Source organism: Xiphophorus couchianus, chromosome 13 (assembly GCF_001444195.1).
Source record: "Xiphophorus couchianus chromosome 13, X_couchianus-1.0, whole genome shotgun sequence".
NCBI lineage: Eukaryota > Metazoa > Chordata > Actinopteri > Cyprinodontiformes > Poeciliidae > Xiphophorus > Xiphophorus couchianus.
Window position 1 is genome coordinate 29701128 of NC_040240.1, and position 20666 is coordinate 29721793.

Sequence of the window (20666 nt, forward strand, 5' to 3'; positions counted from 1 at the left end):
GTATTTAGGGAGAGGGTTTGTAAATTATACGGCCGTTGTGATCTCCAAGAGGTTTTGTCTGAATGAGAAACAGATTTCTTTTCTGTTTCCTCTCCCCAATTTTTTTTGTCATTGTGCTTTATAAGTAGTTCGCGTACTGCCTGTTTTTTCACATGGCATCAGAGGATGCTACATGGCTGATCTGTGCCTCTGTGCCACATTTTACCAATGACACCGGAGCCTCTGTCCAAGCAGCTCATTACGAAAGACTAATTGTGTGTTTCTGTTCAGTTAAGAAGAAAAAAAAAGTTGCTTTAGAGTGTGAGGCGATCGTTGCCTCAGTTTTACACGTGCACCTGCCTGAAATACACTCTGCTCTCCAGCGCTCAGCTGAGCTGCTGTATTGTTTGGCATGGTGTCAGATGGGGGGTGTGTGTGGTGGGGGGTTATGGTGTCCTTCCTTCCAGACTGGGGTTAAAAGTGCAACAGAGGTCACAGGAGACTTCCTAGCAGGGCCTGCTACCTCTTCCTCCCTCCTTTACCCCCCACAGAGTGGTCCGTAATGACCCCAGGGACCATAGTAACACATATACACACACCCCAAGCCTTCTCTTCCCGAACACACACTCACACACACATTCTCCTGAACCTGGAAGAGCTCAGGAGAGTGTGGCCTGGGGCAGGCTAGAGGGAAAATGTGGAGTGGAATATGTTATCTTGGATAATGTTGGTTGACCGCACTTACAGCTTGTTGATTTATGCCAACACCTAGAGTGTTTCCCGACACAAGGTTCTCCTACTGCGATCCCCTCTACCCCTCCCGTTCCCCCCTCTCGTCGCTGCTCTGTCATTCATGAGATGCCAAGGCCTGCTGCTTTCTGAAAGCCCAGGAAGAGCAGGGCCTGGCCCGGGTTCAAACAGCAGCGCAGCTGGGACCTGTTACATGTTCGGCAGGCTGCCCTCTCTTCTCCCACCCCCACCCCCACACACCCCCCAGCTATAAATAGCAACGGCGGTTGTCTCTCTCAACCGAGGCAAAGAGGTATTTTTGGGGGGAGAAAGAGGAGAAGGAGGAGGGGGAAAAAAACACTCACAGATTAATAACCGTGGGAAGCAATGAAAGCTTTGTGTCTGCTACCCGAGGTCAGCGGGCCGAGAGGTGTCGCTACTTCAAAGCCTCCCTTTGTGGCTCGTAGCTTCAGATGGTTCTGTGGTGGGTTTGATGGGAACATGTAGGGGCTGCCAGGGATGTGATGAGCTGACATTAGATTTCAGATTCCTGGTTCATTTTCACAAGAACTTCAAGGGTCTTTAGTACTTTTGCAATTGCTGGAGGAGGGGTGTGTGTTTTTTTTTTTTTTGAGGCATTTCTTTAAAGTCCCTCAAACGTACACACGCTTTATGGTCCTTTGCTCCAGCTGTTTACAGATGAGAGGTTGCATCATCCAGCTCAGTCACGCTGGCTTGCGAAACTTCGCGGCGCTCCAACCCGACCCGGGTCCAGCTGAGAGTCGGCGGGCCCCACTCCAGACGCCGCAGACAACTTCCACTTCCCTAACAATATTTTCACAGAAACTCTCCCTAACGTGTCTGCTGTAACAGTATCCACCCACTGGCACAATGATCTCCTGGGCAGGAAAAATGCTCCTGGCGGATGTAGTGGGCCCGTTCATTCATTCTTAGCCAGTTTTTTCCCCCCCTTTCTACTGGGAAAGCAAATCCACTTGTGTTTTGTTTTTCTTTCTTTTTTTTCATTTTTCTTCCCCTTCGGCATTTTGTTCTATTTTTGTTTGATTATACTGTGACGGATTTATGAGATGATCCTCACAAGACACTTGGTTGTCATGCCATTGCCTGTATTTGTCAATGAGGAGTTTAAGAATGCGAAATGGAAATGGTTCCAGAAGTAGGCTTTAAAACCTTGTTTTCAGGGTCTGTTGTATCAATGCTTGTTGATATGATTGTAAAATCTGATGGTGACTGTCCAATAGTGACAGTAGATGCTGTAAAATCCGATGGTGACATGAGACACTGTAAATTCTGACACTGATGGTAGGTTCTGTAAAATCTGATATTGACTTTACAGTATACTTTAGAGTCTTTACAGAGTGTACTGTAAAGATTAAAAGTGTTGGTAGATACCGCAAAGTCTGATAGTGACAGTAGACACAGTAAAATTTTAAAGACAGCAGACGCTGTAAAGACCGACAGTGACAGCCAGGGCTGTATAATTATATCGGTTCTACGATATTTATAGATTTTTTCCATCCTCAGAAGGTATATCGATTTTTCATCCGCGAGTATCGATACGTTAAACCATAGGGGTTCATAAGCTTACACCGTCTTTTTAACATATCTGGTTTGTGCCGGCGTAGCAGCAAGACTCCGCCTCCCCCAGTCTCACTTTCAACTTGTGTTTAAAGTGCACATTATAAACTACACACCAGTTTTTAAATTGTATTAATATGCCAAGTAAAACCGGAGTTATGCTAATTTAAGTAAACGATGTTTTTCCGAATGTCAGAGAAATGTCACAAACCGTCTTTTCCAGTTATGTGAAAGGGAATGAGCTTATAAATGTAAAAAACGAAACGCAAAAACGACAGATTCCTCTGTCCAATCAGAGTCAAGTATTGTGTAGTTGGTGCTTTTAATCAGTTTTCAGTTAATTAAATCCAAGTCTATGGAACACAAAATGTCACTAAAATCACTCTGTCTTTCTAAACGTTTTCAGGAAATCGTAAAAATGCATTCAATCGTATTGTTTGCCAAATATCGTGATACATGTCATATTGTGATCAGAATATCGTATATTGTATCGTGAGATTATTGTATCGCTACACCCCTAGTGACAGTGGACGCTGTAAAGTCTGATGGTGACTGTAAACACCATCCACCCCAACAAGTTTTTTCTTTACTCTCTAACGTCATAGTGACATGTTTTCTTCATGTGTCCTCCAGCCTCCCAGCCCGATGGACCAGGTAGGGAAGATGCGGGGCCAGCCGTACGGAGGGCCTAACCCCTACTCCCAGCATCAGCAGGGCCCTTCCTCTGCTCCGGGACCCCAACAGGGAGGCTCCTACCCAGCCCAGAGCTACGGAGCTCCGGGTCCCCAGAGGTACCCAATGGGGATGCAGAGCCGCACACCGGGCACCATGGGTGGTATGCAGTATGGGCAGCAGGTCAGTATTGCACCAAAACCATCTTTTTGAAACAGCGCAAATATCTGTTATATTTCTATGTACAATACATGCACATTTTAAACTCAACAAATGTCATCTCAAAGCGTTTTACAAGACAAACTGCTCCATATATACTGTATATCCAATTATATAGAACCCAATTTGGTCTGAATTCAATATAAATTAATTTAATTTGTTCTGGTGCGGCCCAAACTAATGCTTGGGTTTGTAGCAAGAATTCCTACGAACTGTGTGGGCTGTTTGTTTGGAACTTAACGAGGAAGATTAAATGGTGCTCATAATGTGGCCGGACCGCTTTTGGAACCAGTGATTAGGCAAGGTGATGTTGAAAAAGTTGCTGTAAACTTTTATCTCCAAAAAAAGAAAGTATTAGGGGTCATTTAATGGACGTAGTTTGCAGAATTTGATATTTGATTCTCAGAATACAGTTTGAGAGTTTAATCCTCTCCTGCTGACAGTGGTTGCTATTTTATGAAAACCACTTGCATAAAAATTGATTTGTGGATTTGCACATTTTTTGTGGAACATAACTCCAAATAACTAGTAGAAAGTTGGAGGATTCATGGATAATTTCATAGAGTATATCTAATAAATTCTAAAGAAAATTCAGCTCAGAAAGCTGGAATACTTATGAGCAATGGACCTTACCAAGCTCCGCCCACAACCGACCCACGTGACCGCAAGTCTCACAAACAAAGCCTGGTTGTTTCTATGTAAACATGACTGATTAGTGCATCATTTCTACTGAATTTTCACAATATATCAGCTACTACAGGGACAGAGGAACTAACAAGTTCATGTCATCATCTGGGAGCAGGTTACTGGTTTCTCAGTCACAAGCTGGTTGCAAACCTGAGGCCAGCAGGTGTCAGTCAGTTATGGTAGTTCTGAACTTTGACCTCAATATGAGAAGCTACAGACTGATAGGAGGAACCAAAGAGCTCTGTAAAGGTAAAGGCAAATCTTCTGAAGTTGGGATATAATTAATTTAATTTGCGGTAGAAGCCTTTTGTTTGTTAAAATTTTATGAAATATATTTGTTCTATTTGATGTTTGTTGTGAATGACGTAAACTCACAAACTAACGAGGTAATTAGTCCAACGTTTAGAAACTACAGCGGCTGTAATGAGCCACAGCAAAGGGAAACAAAGGTAAAATAACCTGAACAGGTGATCAACTCAAAACCACTCCTACCTTTTTACTCTCGCTCTTTGTAGTTTAAGCTCACCTGTTACCGTGGCAACCACCTGCGCCCCGCAAGACAAGCAAAGATCACATTAAAAACACAACGTTCAGTCCGTTACGATATCAAGTTTCCAGGCTTGATATTTATTTCTCGATTATTAATCAACGCTTCCCTGAACACAGCGATGGTTGATTGACTAGCTGTACTTGGTGCTAACGTGGCTAACACGAGTAACAGTTTAGTCCAAAGCCTTTTCTGCTAAAATAAAATCTTTAGTGTATGTCAGATACAGACACATTGCATATTGATCTGTTTAGCTAACGTCAGACTGTGTAGCAGACAGGCTACAAGGTGTAGAAGTTGGATCAGTTCTGCCATCATGCTGTACTTAGCTAACGGGAAGCTAAGTGTGTTTGTGAGATGGCCACGCACATGACCACGTAGAATGGGCATCAGCCAATGAAAAGCAGCCCCTCTGGTAAGGTCCATGCTAATTGAGAATGTTTTTTTAAAGCAGCCAATCCAGGAACCCCATTTATTTCCCTTGGCTCTGATTGGCTGAAGCCCCAAAAGTGGAGTTAAGAAAAACTGTAGATATTAGCTTATGTGTTACTAGCTAATGCAGTCTCCACTGTGAACATTAACACATATTAAAGTATATTTGGTGTTTGAACTATTACAATAAGTAGCTCCAAGTGTTTTTAAGAGTGATGCTATCTTTTCGTGGGAGACTCTGGTCCATAAGCCCCACAAATCCTGGGAGTCAACTCTGCACACATTTGTTTGGGGGAATACCAAATATAATAATCTAACTTGTAATATACTAAAGTCAATATAAACATACACAACATGTTGTCCACCTTCTAAAACATTTTTATGCTGCAATAAACAACAAACCTCATCAAAGATATTACCAGCATAAACGTCTTGATTGTCAATAACAAGGCAGTGTTTATTGCAATGCCTGCAAATTTTTATTTTATTTTATTTTTTTTTGAAATATTGATATTGGGATGATAATAAATTTGAGATAGATTTTTCCGCTCTAGCATTTTTTATAACCTATATACGATGAATGTAAAGACCAACCTGAAAGTGACCAGAAAACACCTGAAAATTCAGGATGAAATCACGTTTTTTGTTGTTGTTGTTTTTTTTTACAGTCATCTCTATTTCACGCATGAAAAACAAAAAACAAAACTGGAGAACATTCCCGCTGTGCTGCCAGGCACAGTGGGGCAGCACCTTCATCCAATTGAACACTGTAAACATCCAGTTTGCACTTGCTACTTCCACATAGCCAGGAAACAGACCCTTGTTGAACTCTTCCCAGCCAGACAGCCGTCTCAACAGAGAAACGCACGCAGGGAATCCCGCCGAGCGAAGGCTTTTCTTCTACGTCCGCCGCCGGTGGTCTCGTGCCCATTGTGCGCCGTGATTATCTCATACTGGCCTGGCTGGTGTCTGACCATGAACTCGATAAGTGCCCTGCAGAGAAGAAAACAGCCTCCCTGCCTTCGTCGGTGTGATACAATACAGCCACTTGATGTTGTTTTAACGCGCCACAAATTCTTTATTACCATCTTCTATTTTCTTTGAACCCTTGAGTAGTTTAGTTCCACCATCCCTCATCCATCTCACAAAGCAGACAAGCCTCTTTTTCTCTCTCTCTCTCCTTTTTCTTATATGCAAGTGTTTCCTCACAAGGTCAGAGTTTTCTCCTTGCCTGCTTTTTGAGCGTAATGAAATGAAAATGCAGAATATAAAAAGGTTCATTTTATAGTTGGAAGAGATGAAGTCCACATTCGGTTTTTATTTTCCTGGGACTAATTTAAAACACCACACTTGAAATATTTTGACAATTCTCACCTCTGTGAGTTGCTTACTCCACACTCTGCCATATAAACAGCTTCTGACTATCAAAGTCTGAAGAAGCATTGTTATAATGATACAATGCTATAATGTGGAGCACCTTACTCTGTACAATCTGGCTACAAACGCATGCTTTTCATGTACTGTGGCCCAGAAGGGTCATGACATTTTTTCCATGTCACAACAATGGAAAAAAGTCACAATGCAAGTTAAATCAGCTAAAGCAGAATTTATGCTAAAACTGAAGTTAAGCTAAAATCATAATTTTTTAATAAATCAGAATTTATGCTAAAACAGAACTTGTGCTAAAACCAAAGGTATGCTAAAGGTATGCTAAGGTTTGCTAACAAAAAAATGCATGCTGAATCTGAAGTTATGCTAAAACAGAATTTCATGCATCTTTTTCCCACATTGGAAGTAATGCTAAAGCTGAAGTTATGCTAGCAAGTTTATCATAACTTGTTCTTGTAGTATAAATTCCTCTTTAGGAAAAACTTTGATTTTGCAACATTGATTTTGCATCAATGTTGGTGTACAACAACAAAAGTTGTACAAAACAAATTAAAGTTACGTTAAAATTATGGACATAATTAGCTGTAAATGGGCTGAAGAACTGAAAAGAATTTCTGCCATTTTAGCAGAAATTGCTTTTTAGCAAAAAATCTGTTTTAATATAACTTCGGTTTTATCGCACATTGTATAGAACAGCCTTCAAAATCTTCCAAGTTTTAACATTTAGAGATGCACTGATTTCAAAAGCTTTGACCTCCTGAAATGAATTTTAGCCAGTTAACTACAAGATACACAAAAGATAACCTTAAAAATGAGAATGCAAAAACACAAAATCTCACCAAGTAATTTTGGTCTAGTTTGTAGCGCAAATATCTTAGTACACTTGAAATAATGCAAAATTACTTAAACGTAACTTTTCAGCAAAACATGGTAGCTTGTTTTAAGTCAATAATTCCTTAATATTGATGAACAGTTTCTAGTTCCACTGGCATATTAATTCACTTATAATATTTTGTTACAGGTGAAATAATCTGCGTACATAATTTAAAATGAGCTTGATAATTTCCATTGTGATGATTCATATTTTTTGAAGGTCAATTTTGTTTTCGGAAATATCACAACCCACTTCATTTATGGTTTTGGTTTGTTTTTTGTTTTTTAAATTTTATTTATTTATTTGTTTTTGTTGTGTTTAATTATGGATATTATTAAAACATCTTCCAGTTTCAGTGTTAAGTGTTTTTACAAAATAAAAATTCATTGGTCTATGAGAGAGCGAATTTGCCAATATCAGTTTATTAGTGGAAAATGGTCTCAAAACAACAATATTAGGGTGTGCCATGGTGGCGTAGTGGTTAGCGCGACCCACATTTGGAGGCCTTCAGTCCTCAACGCGGCCGTCGCGGGTTCGACTACCGGACCCGGCGACATTTGCCGCATGTCTTCCCACCTCTCCTTCCCCCTTTCTTGTCAGCCTACTTCCAAAAAAATAAGGGACACTAGAGCCCACAAAAACACCCCCTGGTGGGGTACAGAACCCCCTCCCAAAAAAAACAACAAAAAACCCCACAATATTAACGGTTATCCAATAGTTATTGGGACAATTTATAGTCATCAAACATTTGTCACTGCGACAGGCCTATCAACAATAAATCTGAATTCTTATCATACTGAGAAATTGCGATAAATGCTATCCGATATGATAAATGCCCACCCGTAACGTAGATTATGAGTACACTCCTAAACGCCTTATTTTAAATCTTGTATTGAAATGGTTTGAATAGTTAGAAGTTTGCATTTAAACACTTATTGAGCCTAACTGGACCTGAACTGTTTCCTGTCTAGATGTCTGCGTATGGACAGCAGGGTCCAGGAGGCTACGGCCAGCAGAACCAGGGCTACTACAGCCAGCATGGCCCACCGCCCCACCCCGGCCAGCAGCAGCCTCCATACTCTGGCCAGACCCAGGGCAGCTCTGCTGCTCCCTACTCTCAGCAGGGTCACCCTTCGCAACCACCAGGCCAGCATGCCCAGTCTGGGCCCCCATACCAACAATCCCCAGGGCCCCATGGACCTGCTGCAGGGCAGCCTTCCTACAGCCAGCCCCCACAGTCCCATTCAGGACAGCCGCCATACGTCTCTCCTCAGCAGCAGCAGCAGCAGCAGACTCAACAGCAGCAGCAACAAGGTCCCGGTCCCCAGAGTCAGCAGGGGCCTCAGGGCCAACCTGGTTACCAACAAGCCACCGGACCAGGGCAGACACCCCAGCAGCAAACCCCGCCACAGCAGCAAGGACCACCGCAGCAACTAGGAGGTCCTCCCCCCCAAGCCCAGCAGCCCCCAGGTCACGGCCAGCAGAGCCAACAGTCACCTTACTCCCAGACACCCCCGCTGCAGCAACCACCTCAGCAACAGCAGCAACAACCACAGCAGCAACAGTCTCCATATCAGAGGTTCCCGCCTCCTCCACAGGTACGACCTTCACCTTGAGGACATGAGAGTATAGCTTTGCTCTTTTAATGTTTAAGGGGGCAGAATTATATAACATTTTGTGTTTTACATCATGTTATAATGTTATTCCCTCATCAAATACAAACCTGGAGTGTTGCTTTGATTCTTTTATACATGTTTGAGAAATCTTTTAATCTCCTATAAAAGTTAAAAGTACGGCTGTATAATTATATCGGTTCTACAATATTTATAGATTTTTTCCATCCTCAGAAGGTATATCGATTTTTCATCCGCGAGTATCGATACGTTAAACCATACGGGTTCAAAAGCTTATACCGTCTTTTTAACATATTTGGTTTGTGCCGGCGTAGCAGCAAGACTCCGCCTCCCCCAGTCTCACTTTCAACTTGTGCTTAAAGTCCACATTATAAACTACACACCAGTTTTTAAATTGTATTAATATGCAGAGTAAAACCGGAGTTATGCTAAAATAACTAAACCATGTTTGTCCGAATGTCAGAGAAATGTCAAAAACCGGCTTTTCCAGTTATGTGAAAGGTAATGAGCTTATAAATGTAAAAAACGAAACCCAACATTAGATTCCTCTGTTTTTGGAAATCTCAAATCTTCAATAAATAACCATGGTCTGTATTTTGTTGCTAAGAAACAAAGTAAAGTTGCGCAAGTAACCGTGAAAGAGAAGCTGAACGGAGTAGCGGCGCAAACGGAGTAGCGGCAAAAGCAGTGAGATCGCGAAATTGATGCAAAGTTTGGATATCAGAGCGATTGTGGCATCCACTTCCTAATTTGCTTTTAGCTTAGTGGTTCCTGTTCTGTATATAAAGGATTACCTAAAGAATGAACACGCAGCATGCAGTGGCGCTCTGTTTTGAGCTGGAAAACGAAGAGGGGAAACCCGCAGCCGCAGTCTGGGCGCAGTGAGGATTGCCATGGTGACGATGGCGGATCGATCATTCTTATTAGAACGATGAGATCCTGGCAGTCTGAGAGGCAGCTACTCAGAGATCCAAACAGGGGAATGGCGGCGCTGCGCCGCTGCAAGGAGTCGATCACTACGGGGTGAGGCAGAGCCGTGCCTCCAGCAGCTAGTAGTAAACAGCTTACAGCCACGGCTAACTCTGGGAGCCAAGGTAGAAAGGCCTTTCTCCTATAGTCCAAAAGACTTTTTTGTACTCCAAAATGCAGCCACAGTATGTCCAAAAGAAAAACATAAAAGCAATCATTTGCATATTGAGAGTCTACATAGGCTGATAATCTTCCCATTCAGCTCCCAGATCACTGTGGAAACTTTGAGTTTCATGTCAAATGCACATGAATTAAATGACAGAAACTAATTTTCTCACTGCATCTTTGATTCATTTTGTCCAGCTGTAGACTGTTAGACTCTGTCCAATCAGTCAAGTATTGTGTAGTTGGTGCTTTTAATCAGTTTTCAGTTAATTAAATCCAAGTCTATGGAACACAAAATGTCACTAAAATCATTCTGTCCTTCTAAAGCTTTTCAGAAAATCATAAAAGTGCATCGAATTATAGTGAATTGTATCGTTTGCCAAATATCGCGATACATATCGTATCGTGATCAGAATATGGTATACCGTATATTATATCATGAGATTATTGTAGTGCTACACCCCTAGTTAAAAGCTGTACAAAACGGCTGGATGGACCTAGCCCCGCCTTCAAAGATCAAGGCCCTTCTCTGAGCTGCAGTTTCCAAGCTTCCACCTCAGAGAGCAGTTCTCCTCCACTCAGATCCTTAAGACTAGCGGCAGCAATTAGCAAACACCTGGTACAACTGCACATCTGCTGAGCTCATTATAGGAGCTACTTCTCAGTGCAATGTTGGTAAAATATTAAGTGTAAAGAGCAGGAGTTTCTTAAAGTGACAATGACCCAATTTCAAGGTGTTAAATTATAAATATATTTTATATGGTTAGATTCCTGTTTAAAGTTAACACAGTTACCTCATTGTTTTATAAGATGGCACTATGTGCCTGGAAAACACACAATATCGTCCCTTTAAAAACTGCTAGTTATCACTAACAGCTCATCTGTTTCCTGTTTCTCCAACTAGGAGCTTTCCCAGGATTCCTTCAGCTCCCAGTCCAGTGCTCCTCCTTCTAACCAGCCCACCAAGAGCGGTCAGGAAGACAGCATGCAGGGCCGGCCGTCCAGTCTGCCGGTGAGCCCCCACACTCTTTAGCTTTTATGGGTTTTGAAGCGCTGGACCAGCATTAACATATTCTTTGATCGTTTGGCTTGTTAATTGTGTGCAAACTACATTTGCTGGAATAAGGATGCTTACTTACACTTTGCTTTGAACGATGTGTTTCAGCTGCTTTCTGTGCCTTTACCAAAACTCAAATCTGTTTGTGCGATAAAATGCGCTCTACCTAGAACTGTTTTGCAAGCTGTGATTTTTAGGAATTTAGTTGCAAATTGCTGCTTCACATCTCGCTTGGGGTTCCGGCTGACATGACCACAGATACTAGACGAGCAGCAGGTTGAGTTTAGTCAGGGTTTAGTTATGACAGTGATTTAAAAATGCCTGGATTGGAGTAATAACCCAAAATAAGCTGTGACCTGAGCCCTGGTGGTGAATCTGGATGTGTTTACCCAATGGGTTTTGTTTTTTTTCCCCCCATTGTTTACCCACCTAGACGTTGTCTTGAGCAGCACACAGCTTTAGTTGATGATGGGTTGCTTATTTTGTTGGAAGTTAATGATTGTAAAATGGCTGATTTTGTGGCACCTTTCATAAAAAACTGGCAGCCAAACTTGTGATTTCTTTTATTTTTTGACACTATTATTAGAGGGGAAACGTTGAAATTACTCCACATAACTTTCCTTAAAACAAGTATTTTAACATGGTGAATATTTAAAGTGCAAGCAGCATTTTCAAGTAGCTTCATGAAACAGCAGCCTTTGGTACGAACAAAATCCTGTTCCAGAAATTTTATGAAGATGGCAAGTTGGTGCAAAATTGGCAAATTATGAGTGACTTTTCGTTAATAGTTGGAATTGCTATATCTCAACTACCTGAAGGGACAGAGATATGTAGACAGCACTGTTCCCTTTTCAGACCCAACCGTTTTCCTGTTGCATTTTTAGTAGTTAATCTGTCTTCAATATGCATCAGTAAACCATGTTTGTTGACGTTAGTTGTTTAATGATGTACCGATCCGATATATATCGGATTGGGATTGTAAAAAAAATGACAATGTTCCCAGTAGATGAGGGCAGATCTATTCAGTCTAATTCTATACTTTGTGCTGTGCTCGACGTTGTGCTTTATTTTACATTACATTTAGAATTCCTAATTGCACTTTCTGAACCATTTGAAAGAAGGTTTGTGGCGGTTTACTTTAGCATTTTTGACCAAGTTAGTCAATCTATTATTTTTGTCAGTTTCAGTTTCTTTATTATTTGTTTTTATTGGCTGTTATACTGAACAAATTAAAGTTGTTGATTTTTACATGTTCAGATGTGAAAAAAGTGGATGGATGCATCCCTAGTTGACATGCTTGCTAATTTCCAGCCAGGACTGAGGTGGTTTTAAAATCACACATTTGAAAGCTTGTTTTGACACAATTTGATTTGAACAACACTATTCCTCTCATCCAAAGATGCTCCCTCCAAGTCTTTCTGGTCGGGCCACCAGTCCCGGCTCGAGCCACTACTCAGACGTTTTTTTGTGTCAAAACGTCAAAAGAAACGGCGCGACGCGTACCAATCCTCACGGTGCAGACATCTCTGGAGGTGGCAGCAGAGCCGGCGGATCTTTCTAGAATTAACTCTGCGGTACCAGATCTGGTTCGGATCAAAACAGAGAGAATGGAGAGCGCTCTCACCCGAGAGCTGATTGACGTGAAGACGAGCTCGCAGGTTTTCGCTCGACTTCCAGGGACAAAATACTCTGAGCGCGAACCCAAAGTAAAGAGAAAGCGTTTGGCGACGGCCCTCTGGCTGAGATAAAGGTGAGAGAAGCCCCTATCCTTCCCTCTCCCCCTCCCTCGCTGGAACACGCTGCAGTTTCCATGGCAGTGTTTATAGGTCAGACTGTGGCGCTAACCTCATTCTGGGCCTCGGGGAAGGAGAGTGAGAAATGAGATCATTAATGCGAGAGAATGAAAGTGAGCGAGGAGGAAAGAGGGGGTGGGGGTGGGAGGGGTTGAGGGACTTCAGGCAAATAACTTTAAATAGTGTGAATGATTGGTCGGAGTCGGAGATGTTGAAGACGGAGGGAGGGAGGCAGAGCTGTCTACGCCATTAGGGGATGCCCTCAGGATGTGTTTCCCTTCTCTTTTATTTATTTCTCTTATTTATTTATACATCTCTCTGTGGGCCAAGCTCATTGGGCTAGTGCTATTTTTATTTAGCTTTTCTCTGTTCCTCCTCCCCACCCCACCCTTCTGACTTCTCAGGGATTCCCTAATAGTGCCGTGTGATTGGCTGAGAGAGGCATTAATCTTCCTAAGGAAGACATAAACCAATCCTTTTTCCTCTCCTCCCATCCATCCCTGCGGAGCGCACACATTTGGGTGCAGATTAGAGCAGAGTGCCTGGGAACAGACCCCTGACATCCTTGGTTTAAAAAAAAAAACAGCTGGGGTGATTCCTACAGGTGTTTTCAGTTCATGTTCACCTGGGATATTTCTGCACCTGGCATTTAGCTGATTCAGGAACGCTGTCAAGAATGTGAAATCTGCAAATATTTCTGATGGATAGATGCAAGGCTCATTGAACTGAAACATATATTTGAAAATAGTAAAGAAAATGTTTATCTAAACAAAACAGTTTCTTTCAGATTATTCATTAGAGACCATTGAGTTGAACACAATGACAACTCAGTGTCATTGTGTCGCTCGGTGTGTAGCGTAGCCAACACCAAGAGAGAGAGAGAAAAGACTAATATGAGTGGTTTTAGATTGTTTTTTTTTTTTTACGGGGTTTTTTGCATTATTTTCCATTTGCTGTGGAGCACTTCTCTGGATAACACCTACATCTCCAAGTTTCATTTTAACGGGATTGTTCTACGGCAGCAGCGCGGCTGCGGCATGTACAAGAATCGTCTTTTTGCCCTCCTGCGTTGTGCGAATGCACAAAATTTCCGGATGTAAACGATAACATGCAGCGTGTCTTCGGCGCTGGAAAAAATGAAGACAGGACTTAAAATGATCAGTTTCTCTGATTCTACTTTTTATAGGTATATGTTTGAGTAAGATGAACATTGTTCTTTTATTCTATGAACTACTGACAACATGTCTCTGAAATTGCAAGCAGAAATTTTGAACTTATTTGCAGAAAATGAGAAATGGTCAAAATAACAAAAAAAAAAAGCTGCAGTGTTTTTGGACCTCAAATAATGCAAAGAAAACAAGTTCATATTCATTTAGAAACAACAACACTAATGTTTGAACTCAGGAAGAGTTCAGAATCAATATTTGGTGGAAAAGCCAGGAGGTTTTCAATGGGGTGCAGTTCAGTACTCTTGCGTTTTTCCAGAGCTGTATTTGGTCCTAACCTTTAAAATCTTTCAGGTTCCTGTCATTGTCTTGTGGGACCAGTATCTGTCTTTGGTGTACTCTGCCTTTTACATTGAATCCCTTGAGATAGTAACCATAAACCAGAGTAAACCACTTTTAAAAAAATGTCTACAATTATAGCTTTATTGGAAGTATTTTACTTTGTTTCTAAGCAGATGTTTTATCTAGTTGAATCAATATAATGCTCCTAAGATTCCATTGTGTGAATGAGAAACTGCTACTTTAGGTGTTTGTTGCTGAAACGCCACTTAGAACGTAGTTGATGATCGACAGCATTTTGTCTCAGATCCTATTTCACATCTTTGCTTTATTCTTTCTTACCTGACCTTATTACCAGCTTCCATTGAGACAGTTAAAGAAATGGAAACTTTGACCTTCAGGAAGCCTTGTGATCTATAGATTAGAACCACGTTAAAATATTAAGTCAAATAAAAATTTTTTTTTCCTGTTTTTGATCATAATATTGAAGGACATATATCCACCAAAGCATGGTCACGTTTCAGATTGTTGCTTAAAGCAGCTAAATGGGGTAAGTAGCATTTAGCTTCTCCATAGCCTCGTCCAGGCTGGTCGGCTAGCAGAGAAAGCTAGCATCGCATAGGCTGTGGAAGAGTTTGGTGTTTTCTAGAAGTTGCAGGTTAGGAAAACAAACTGAGTCTGGCAGAAGAGCTGTGGATAGAGGAGGAGGAAAGAGGGAAGGAGGGGGGAGGAAGTAAAAACAACAGCAACACAAAAAACAGACAGCAGTCGTGGAACTAGCTGAGCAGGCTGAACTGGTTCCTGGTTTGTTTGCACCTTGGTACTGGGACACATGTACAGTGCAACTGTTGACTGTTTCCCACACAGGGCTGCTGTTGTGTGTACTAAAATCTTTTTATGTTTTTTTTTTCTTCAATTCACTACAATGCATTAAGCTACCGCCTGGTAGCCCATCCGCCTGGTAGCCCAGGCGGCTACCATCTAGCCGCCTGGGCCCAAAGCAGGCGGCTAGATGGTAGAAGTCCTCGTGGTTTTCAGATCTTCTTGTGACCTACATACGTTTATGCTGTTTCTAGGAAAGAAAGTGAATTCAGTGCTGTGAGGAGGGAAAAAAGGACATTTTTGTCCTCGTGAATGAGTCACATTATTGACTTAGTCTGTAATGAATAACCCTAGTTGCTAATTAAAAGGGCTCTCCACCAGTTTTACTCATGAAGGGTTTTGCTCTTCACAAGGAGTGCTGCACAGCTTGTGAAAACAGTTGGTTAATGTCTCCTGCAGGTCCGGTGGGAGCTTTCAGCGCAGTCAGCCGTGTTTTCGACAAATATTCTCTGGAAGCTTTGTTATGTACGTAGAAATGGCTTTTCTTTCTTTTCCAAAACAATATTTTGTAACTTTACAGAAACTGATCATGAAAACCTTGAACTTGTTCACACTTTTTGTAACGTCACAACCAAAAAAAAAAATCTCGCGGTGTAATCTATTTGGAGTCCGTGCGATGGACCAACACAAAGTAACACAATATCGCAAGGTGGCAAAAAAAAAACTACATACTCATGATCTGCAAATAAAAATCTGAAATACAGTAGATGGCTTATGTCTTTGTTCAGTCCCCTTAACTCAGACGCTTCTAAATAAAACTCAGTACAGCCTGTTGTCAATACAAGAGTGGAAGCAGGAGAATCAGGGGTTAAATGAAATCATGAGCCAAAGAAGAAACACAACATTGATGTTTTTTTTTTTTTTGCTTTTTTGAGAAATACAGTGAGGAGGGATCTGCTGTTTTGTCAGTGTGGATCATTTAGCTGTCAGGAATAACAAGCCTTCTAAAACTGAACTCTGTATTCAGGTGAGAAATCACTTCTTGGTGGTCTTATTTTTTAAATTCTCCTCTAAACAGGGCTGACTCGATTAATCAGATTAATCACGATGAATCAATTATTGAAATAATCGTCAGCTAATTTGATTAATTCTTAACTAAGGTATACAGTCTTTTTTAAAAAAAGCCAACTGCTGAAAGGACACCATCACCAGAGCAGTAATTAAGCCAAAAATGTATAAATTTTGCATTAAAGATGTATACATATAAACCTTTGTCTGTAAATATGTGCTACCGAGAACTCCTCAAGTGGCCTAGCTTTAGCTTCACCTGGTTCAATACCGTTTAAAAAAAGATCTCAAGCACCTGTTGAAAAGCAAATTAATCTGTTAATCCAACAGATAATCAGCAGATCAATCCTACACTGATGTTAAGTCTAGCAGAAAGAAGCGAGCTATTCACATGTTGTTAGAAGTATTAATTTAGCTTCAGAGGTATTCTTTGCACAAATGACAGGAACACTGTTGCATTTTATGTTTGCTTTCTAATTCGGAAAGGAATATAATTATTTGTTTATTTGCATATTTTATTTCTAATGAAATAAATGAAAAATCTGCAGAATGTGCCAATTTTTTACCTGATTAATCACCAGAACAATTGATTAATCGTCAGAACAATCTATTAAATCGTTAGAATAATTGACAGATTAATCAATAATTAAAATAATTTGCAGTCTTACCTCACAGAAATCTTTTAAAAGTTAGCAAAATGGCAGCGTTATAGCACAGCTGCAAGCTTCTTTGCCCCCAGATTCCTGAGCAGCTGAAAAGGAGGCTTCATGGAATCGAACACAGTTACAGTACTAAGACCAAAGAGCAGAGAGAGAGGGAAGAAGTTTAAACCATCTGTCATAACAGGCAATGCTGCCCTATTTTCTGACCAAACGACCAGACAGAGGTTTTAAGAGGAGTGGTAAAAGCAGATGAGGTGGATTAGCAGTGCTGGCCCAAAACCCTTTGCATCATCCCAGACCTGCTACGGTGGAATATTGTTTCTACTGCCCGAAAACTGAGCTGTCATCATGCTGCAGGTCTTCAGTCAGAGGCTTCTTCGAACATATTTGGATGAAAATTCTTCATATTTTTATATATATAAAGTATTTTTGAATTTGACTTGAATTCTGAGTAATTGTTGCTCAACTCAAACTCCGGAGCAGCTGCTACTTTGATATTATTTCAGATGAGTTTCATTAAAATCCATTGAAGTCTGTGTCTGGAGCCAACTGTGTAAATGTGTAAGGGGTGTGCGTTGTTTTGGAGGGCTCTGAGGCAGACCCGAAGCAGATGGAAAGCAGAGCAGCCTTTTGTCGTCACCGCCGGGCTTTTCAATTCTCTGGATGTGACACTTCCGCTTGTTGTCAGCCTATAGGAAGGGAACTAACTACCAGACCACCATTAACTTCTTTTCACTGCTTCCCTCTCTGCTCCTCCACTCACCCCCCTACAAAATTTCCTTCTTGTCGTCTCTCTGGTCTTTTGTGCACCTTGAGGGGCTAATCCCAGGCAGCACCGCCCTCCTCTTGTAGCGCTCTGCTCTTCTGACATGCCTGAAAGTGCTTCAGATTTGAGAGGAAGGTCACATGTTTGTCACACTCTCAGGCCCAAGTTGGTTTTTTGGTCTTCCCATGTCCTGCCTTTCGTTTCTCGGGATTACTCTGACCTTAACAACTAAGACATGAGCTTCAGCGTGACAGGTTTTTAACTTTTTTAAGCCTAGTGTTTTTGTGTAGATTTTACACTTCAGTCTGACTAATGATGGACGAACACCTCATTTAGTTGAGGTATCGCCAGTTGACTTCCTACATTTGTAGTTGTGCTGCAGCTGTCATTCATCCAGTTTTCTCCCTTCACCAACTCTGAAGCGGACATTTTTACATGACTCATCAGAATCGAACACAGTTACAGTAGTAAGGCCATCTAATAATGCCTGTGAGTGTAGTTAGAGCTTTCTAACTTTCTCACAAAGAAAACTGTTTTATTTTTAGTAATTTTAGCAGTTAGCTATTTGGGGAACATGTGATCACTAAACAATCAGTAATGAAGATGGAGTAGTTAGATTTCAGTGCGTTGTCTCTGTTAGGGATGCATCGATCCACTTTTTTCACTTTCAATACCAATACAGATATGAGGTTTAGTATCAGCCTGTCCGATACAGAAAGTCATCCGAGTTCACTTAAGACATTTCCTTTCTGTTTTTAAAACACAGACATAAATGACTGAATTACAAACTTATTTTGCTATCTCTGCACCAGCACAGCACACTTTAATCCACCAAGAGCTTCACAAGCTGGGTCAAATATGTGAAAACAACACAACTTTAATTTGTTCAGTCAGTGCAATTAGGAATAGTCAATGTAAAATAAATAATAATAATAAAAGATTTAATGGAAACACCACAATTGTGAACTTGCGTGGGTTTTTTTGTTGTTTTTTTTCCGGCATTAGTAGAATATAGACAAAGATTTGCATTCATTTGTAAAGGAAACACAGCTGCTGTTTCCCTCTAGTCTTTAGAGTCCAGCCAATCAGCACCAAGGAAAATAAGTGCTATTCCTGGTTTGGTGGCTTTTCGAAGACTAACCAATGTTATGTCCAGTAGCGTTGCACTTAGGTATGTCAGCCTCCGAGGCTGAATTTTTTTTCCAAGTATTTTAGACGTGCTTCACAAAAAATTACATAAATAAGTGAATTTTCTGAAAATACAAGCCTGAGTTAAAAGCCAACATCCTTTAGTAGAAAATATAGTTTCCTTTAAAAAGCTTCTTGAGGCTGTCTTAAACAACTTCCACACCAAAGACTGTTGTGATCAACTCGAACTGTTGAGGTTTAGCAATGAAGAACTTGGGATTATTGAGTTTATGATAATCTGATAAAGCTGAGCTCAGAGTAAAAAGTTTAAAAAATTCCCTGAAGGAGACGATGCCAAGTGTTTTTCTCCAGGTACATTTGCATCTCAAACATTTCTAAAGTTATTGTGAGCAGTGTGCACCTAGGCATGGGGCATTCACTTTCAAAAAAAAAAAAAAGAAGAAAGAGAAAAAGATTATTGGATTTCCTAACCAGACGATTTGTTGTTGCATCTGAAATTTTCATTACATATTGAGTTTGTTCTTTTCATTTTCAAACTTCTAGAGGCTAATAATAGTTTCCATCCAGCCTGGTCTTGTTAGCGGCTGCTTAATGGTGCATTCAAGAGCATAGGAAATAAGACTTTGATTGTGGAGCTGAAAAAAAACCTCTAATTCAATTGCTTGACTAGAAAGCAAAAGTGTTTGATGCTTGCTGGCAGTTAATAACTTTTATACATCTCCTGTAAGCATAAATATGATCCAAACTTTCCTACAGTATTTGTATAATTGAGTTTCTTGTGAACAGTAGGGGGATAAAAAGCAGGTTCAGCTTTTACTTCATTTTTATTTCGATACGTTAAAGACCAAACACGTGTTGGGGTAATGCAGATTGTTCCCTTTAATTTTTTGACTGGATCATTTACCATTTGCCCCCCCAGAGAAATGCTGTTATTCTGTGCAGTTGCAATAGACCACCAACTTCCCAGCAGCAGCTCCCCCTGCCTTAATGACCTTTAATTTTATGTACCAAGCCTCCTGATGTGAAACTAAATGATCTTCTACTTTTCCTGTAACACTTTTAAACCCCCCACCCCCAAGCCCCTTCTCCATCCTGCGCTCCCCGCTCAGCCCAGCCCAGTTCGGCTCTCCTGCGGCAGCTAAGCTTGTTTTTGCGACATAGCTCTGGAGCAATCAGCCCGATAAGGCCCGGCCCACTTTGATTTTTTCTTCTTTTTTTTTTCTTCCTCCTCGTGTCCCTTTTCCTTCTAGCCCCTGCCCCCTCTGTAGCTTTCCCTACATTACCATCATCTTATTTTTCCTGCATTTCTCTTTCTCTCCACGTTTAACACACCTATATCCCTTCTCTCCCTCATTCCTCTTTCAGTCTAATTTCTCATTTTCTCTTTTCCTCGCCCGTGCCCTCTGCCGACCGCCTCCTCCCCTCCTTCCTCTCTCTCTTTCCCTCTCCTCTCTCAGTAAATCAGCTTTCATAACGCCGTGCAGCACAGCCCTGCTTTGCGAAGCCTCTGACGCTGACAGAATTCAGAGTCTGGGGCCAGCTTCCTGTTGCTATTCTGGGGCCCTGGTTTCCTGTGTGGACGTGTCTCATTCAGGTTCCAGGGCGCCTCTTGCTCCCTCCCCTTCTCTCTCTTTCTGTTTCTCCCCCCTCCACTCCACTAGCTTGCCCTGTCTCTTCTTTCCTCTGTATGATTTTTAATTAACGTGCTTGAGGAAATTCAATCTGCTGACGGGAGTGCGGCGTTTCGGACTGTTTCTCGGCTGCAGAACACCGCGCTTCGCTCTCTGCAAGATACTCCACACACCCAGAACACACTCTTTTCGTTTAGCTCTCTCCGTTCAGTCTCTCGCTCTCTCTCTCTCACACACACACACACACACACACACACACACACACACACACACTTACATGCCCCTCCCCTCTGCCTCCATTTCTGCTGGGCTGAGCTA

At 41.4% G+C, this 20666-nt stretch overlaps 1 protein-coding gene across 2 annotated transcripts in view; it reads left to right on the top strand.

Moving 5' to 3' along the window:
* arid1ab (AT-rich interactive domain 1Ab) overlaps window positions 1-20666 on the top strand; it is a 72588-nt gene that overhangs the window by 26217 nt on the left and 25705 nt on the right. For both annotated transcript variants that reach the window (XM_028035402.1, XM_028035401.1), the window contains exons 2-4: window positions 2941-3162; window positions 8099-8725; window positions 10800-10907. In XM_028035402.1, coding sequence (XP_027891203.1) covers window positions 2953-3162; window positions 8099-8725; window positions 10800-10907 — 945 coding nt within the window. In that variant the 5' untranslated portion in view covers window positions 2941-2952. The remainder of the gene's footprint in view (window positions 1-2940; window positions 3163-8098; window positions 8726-10799; window positions 10908-20666) is intronic.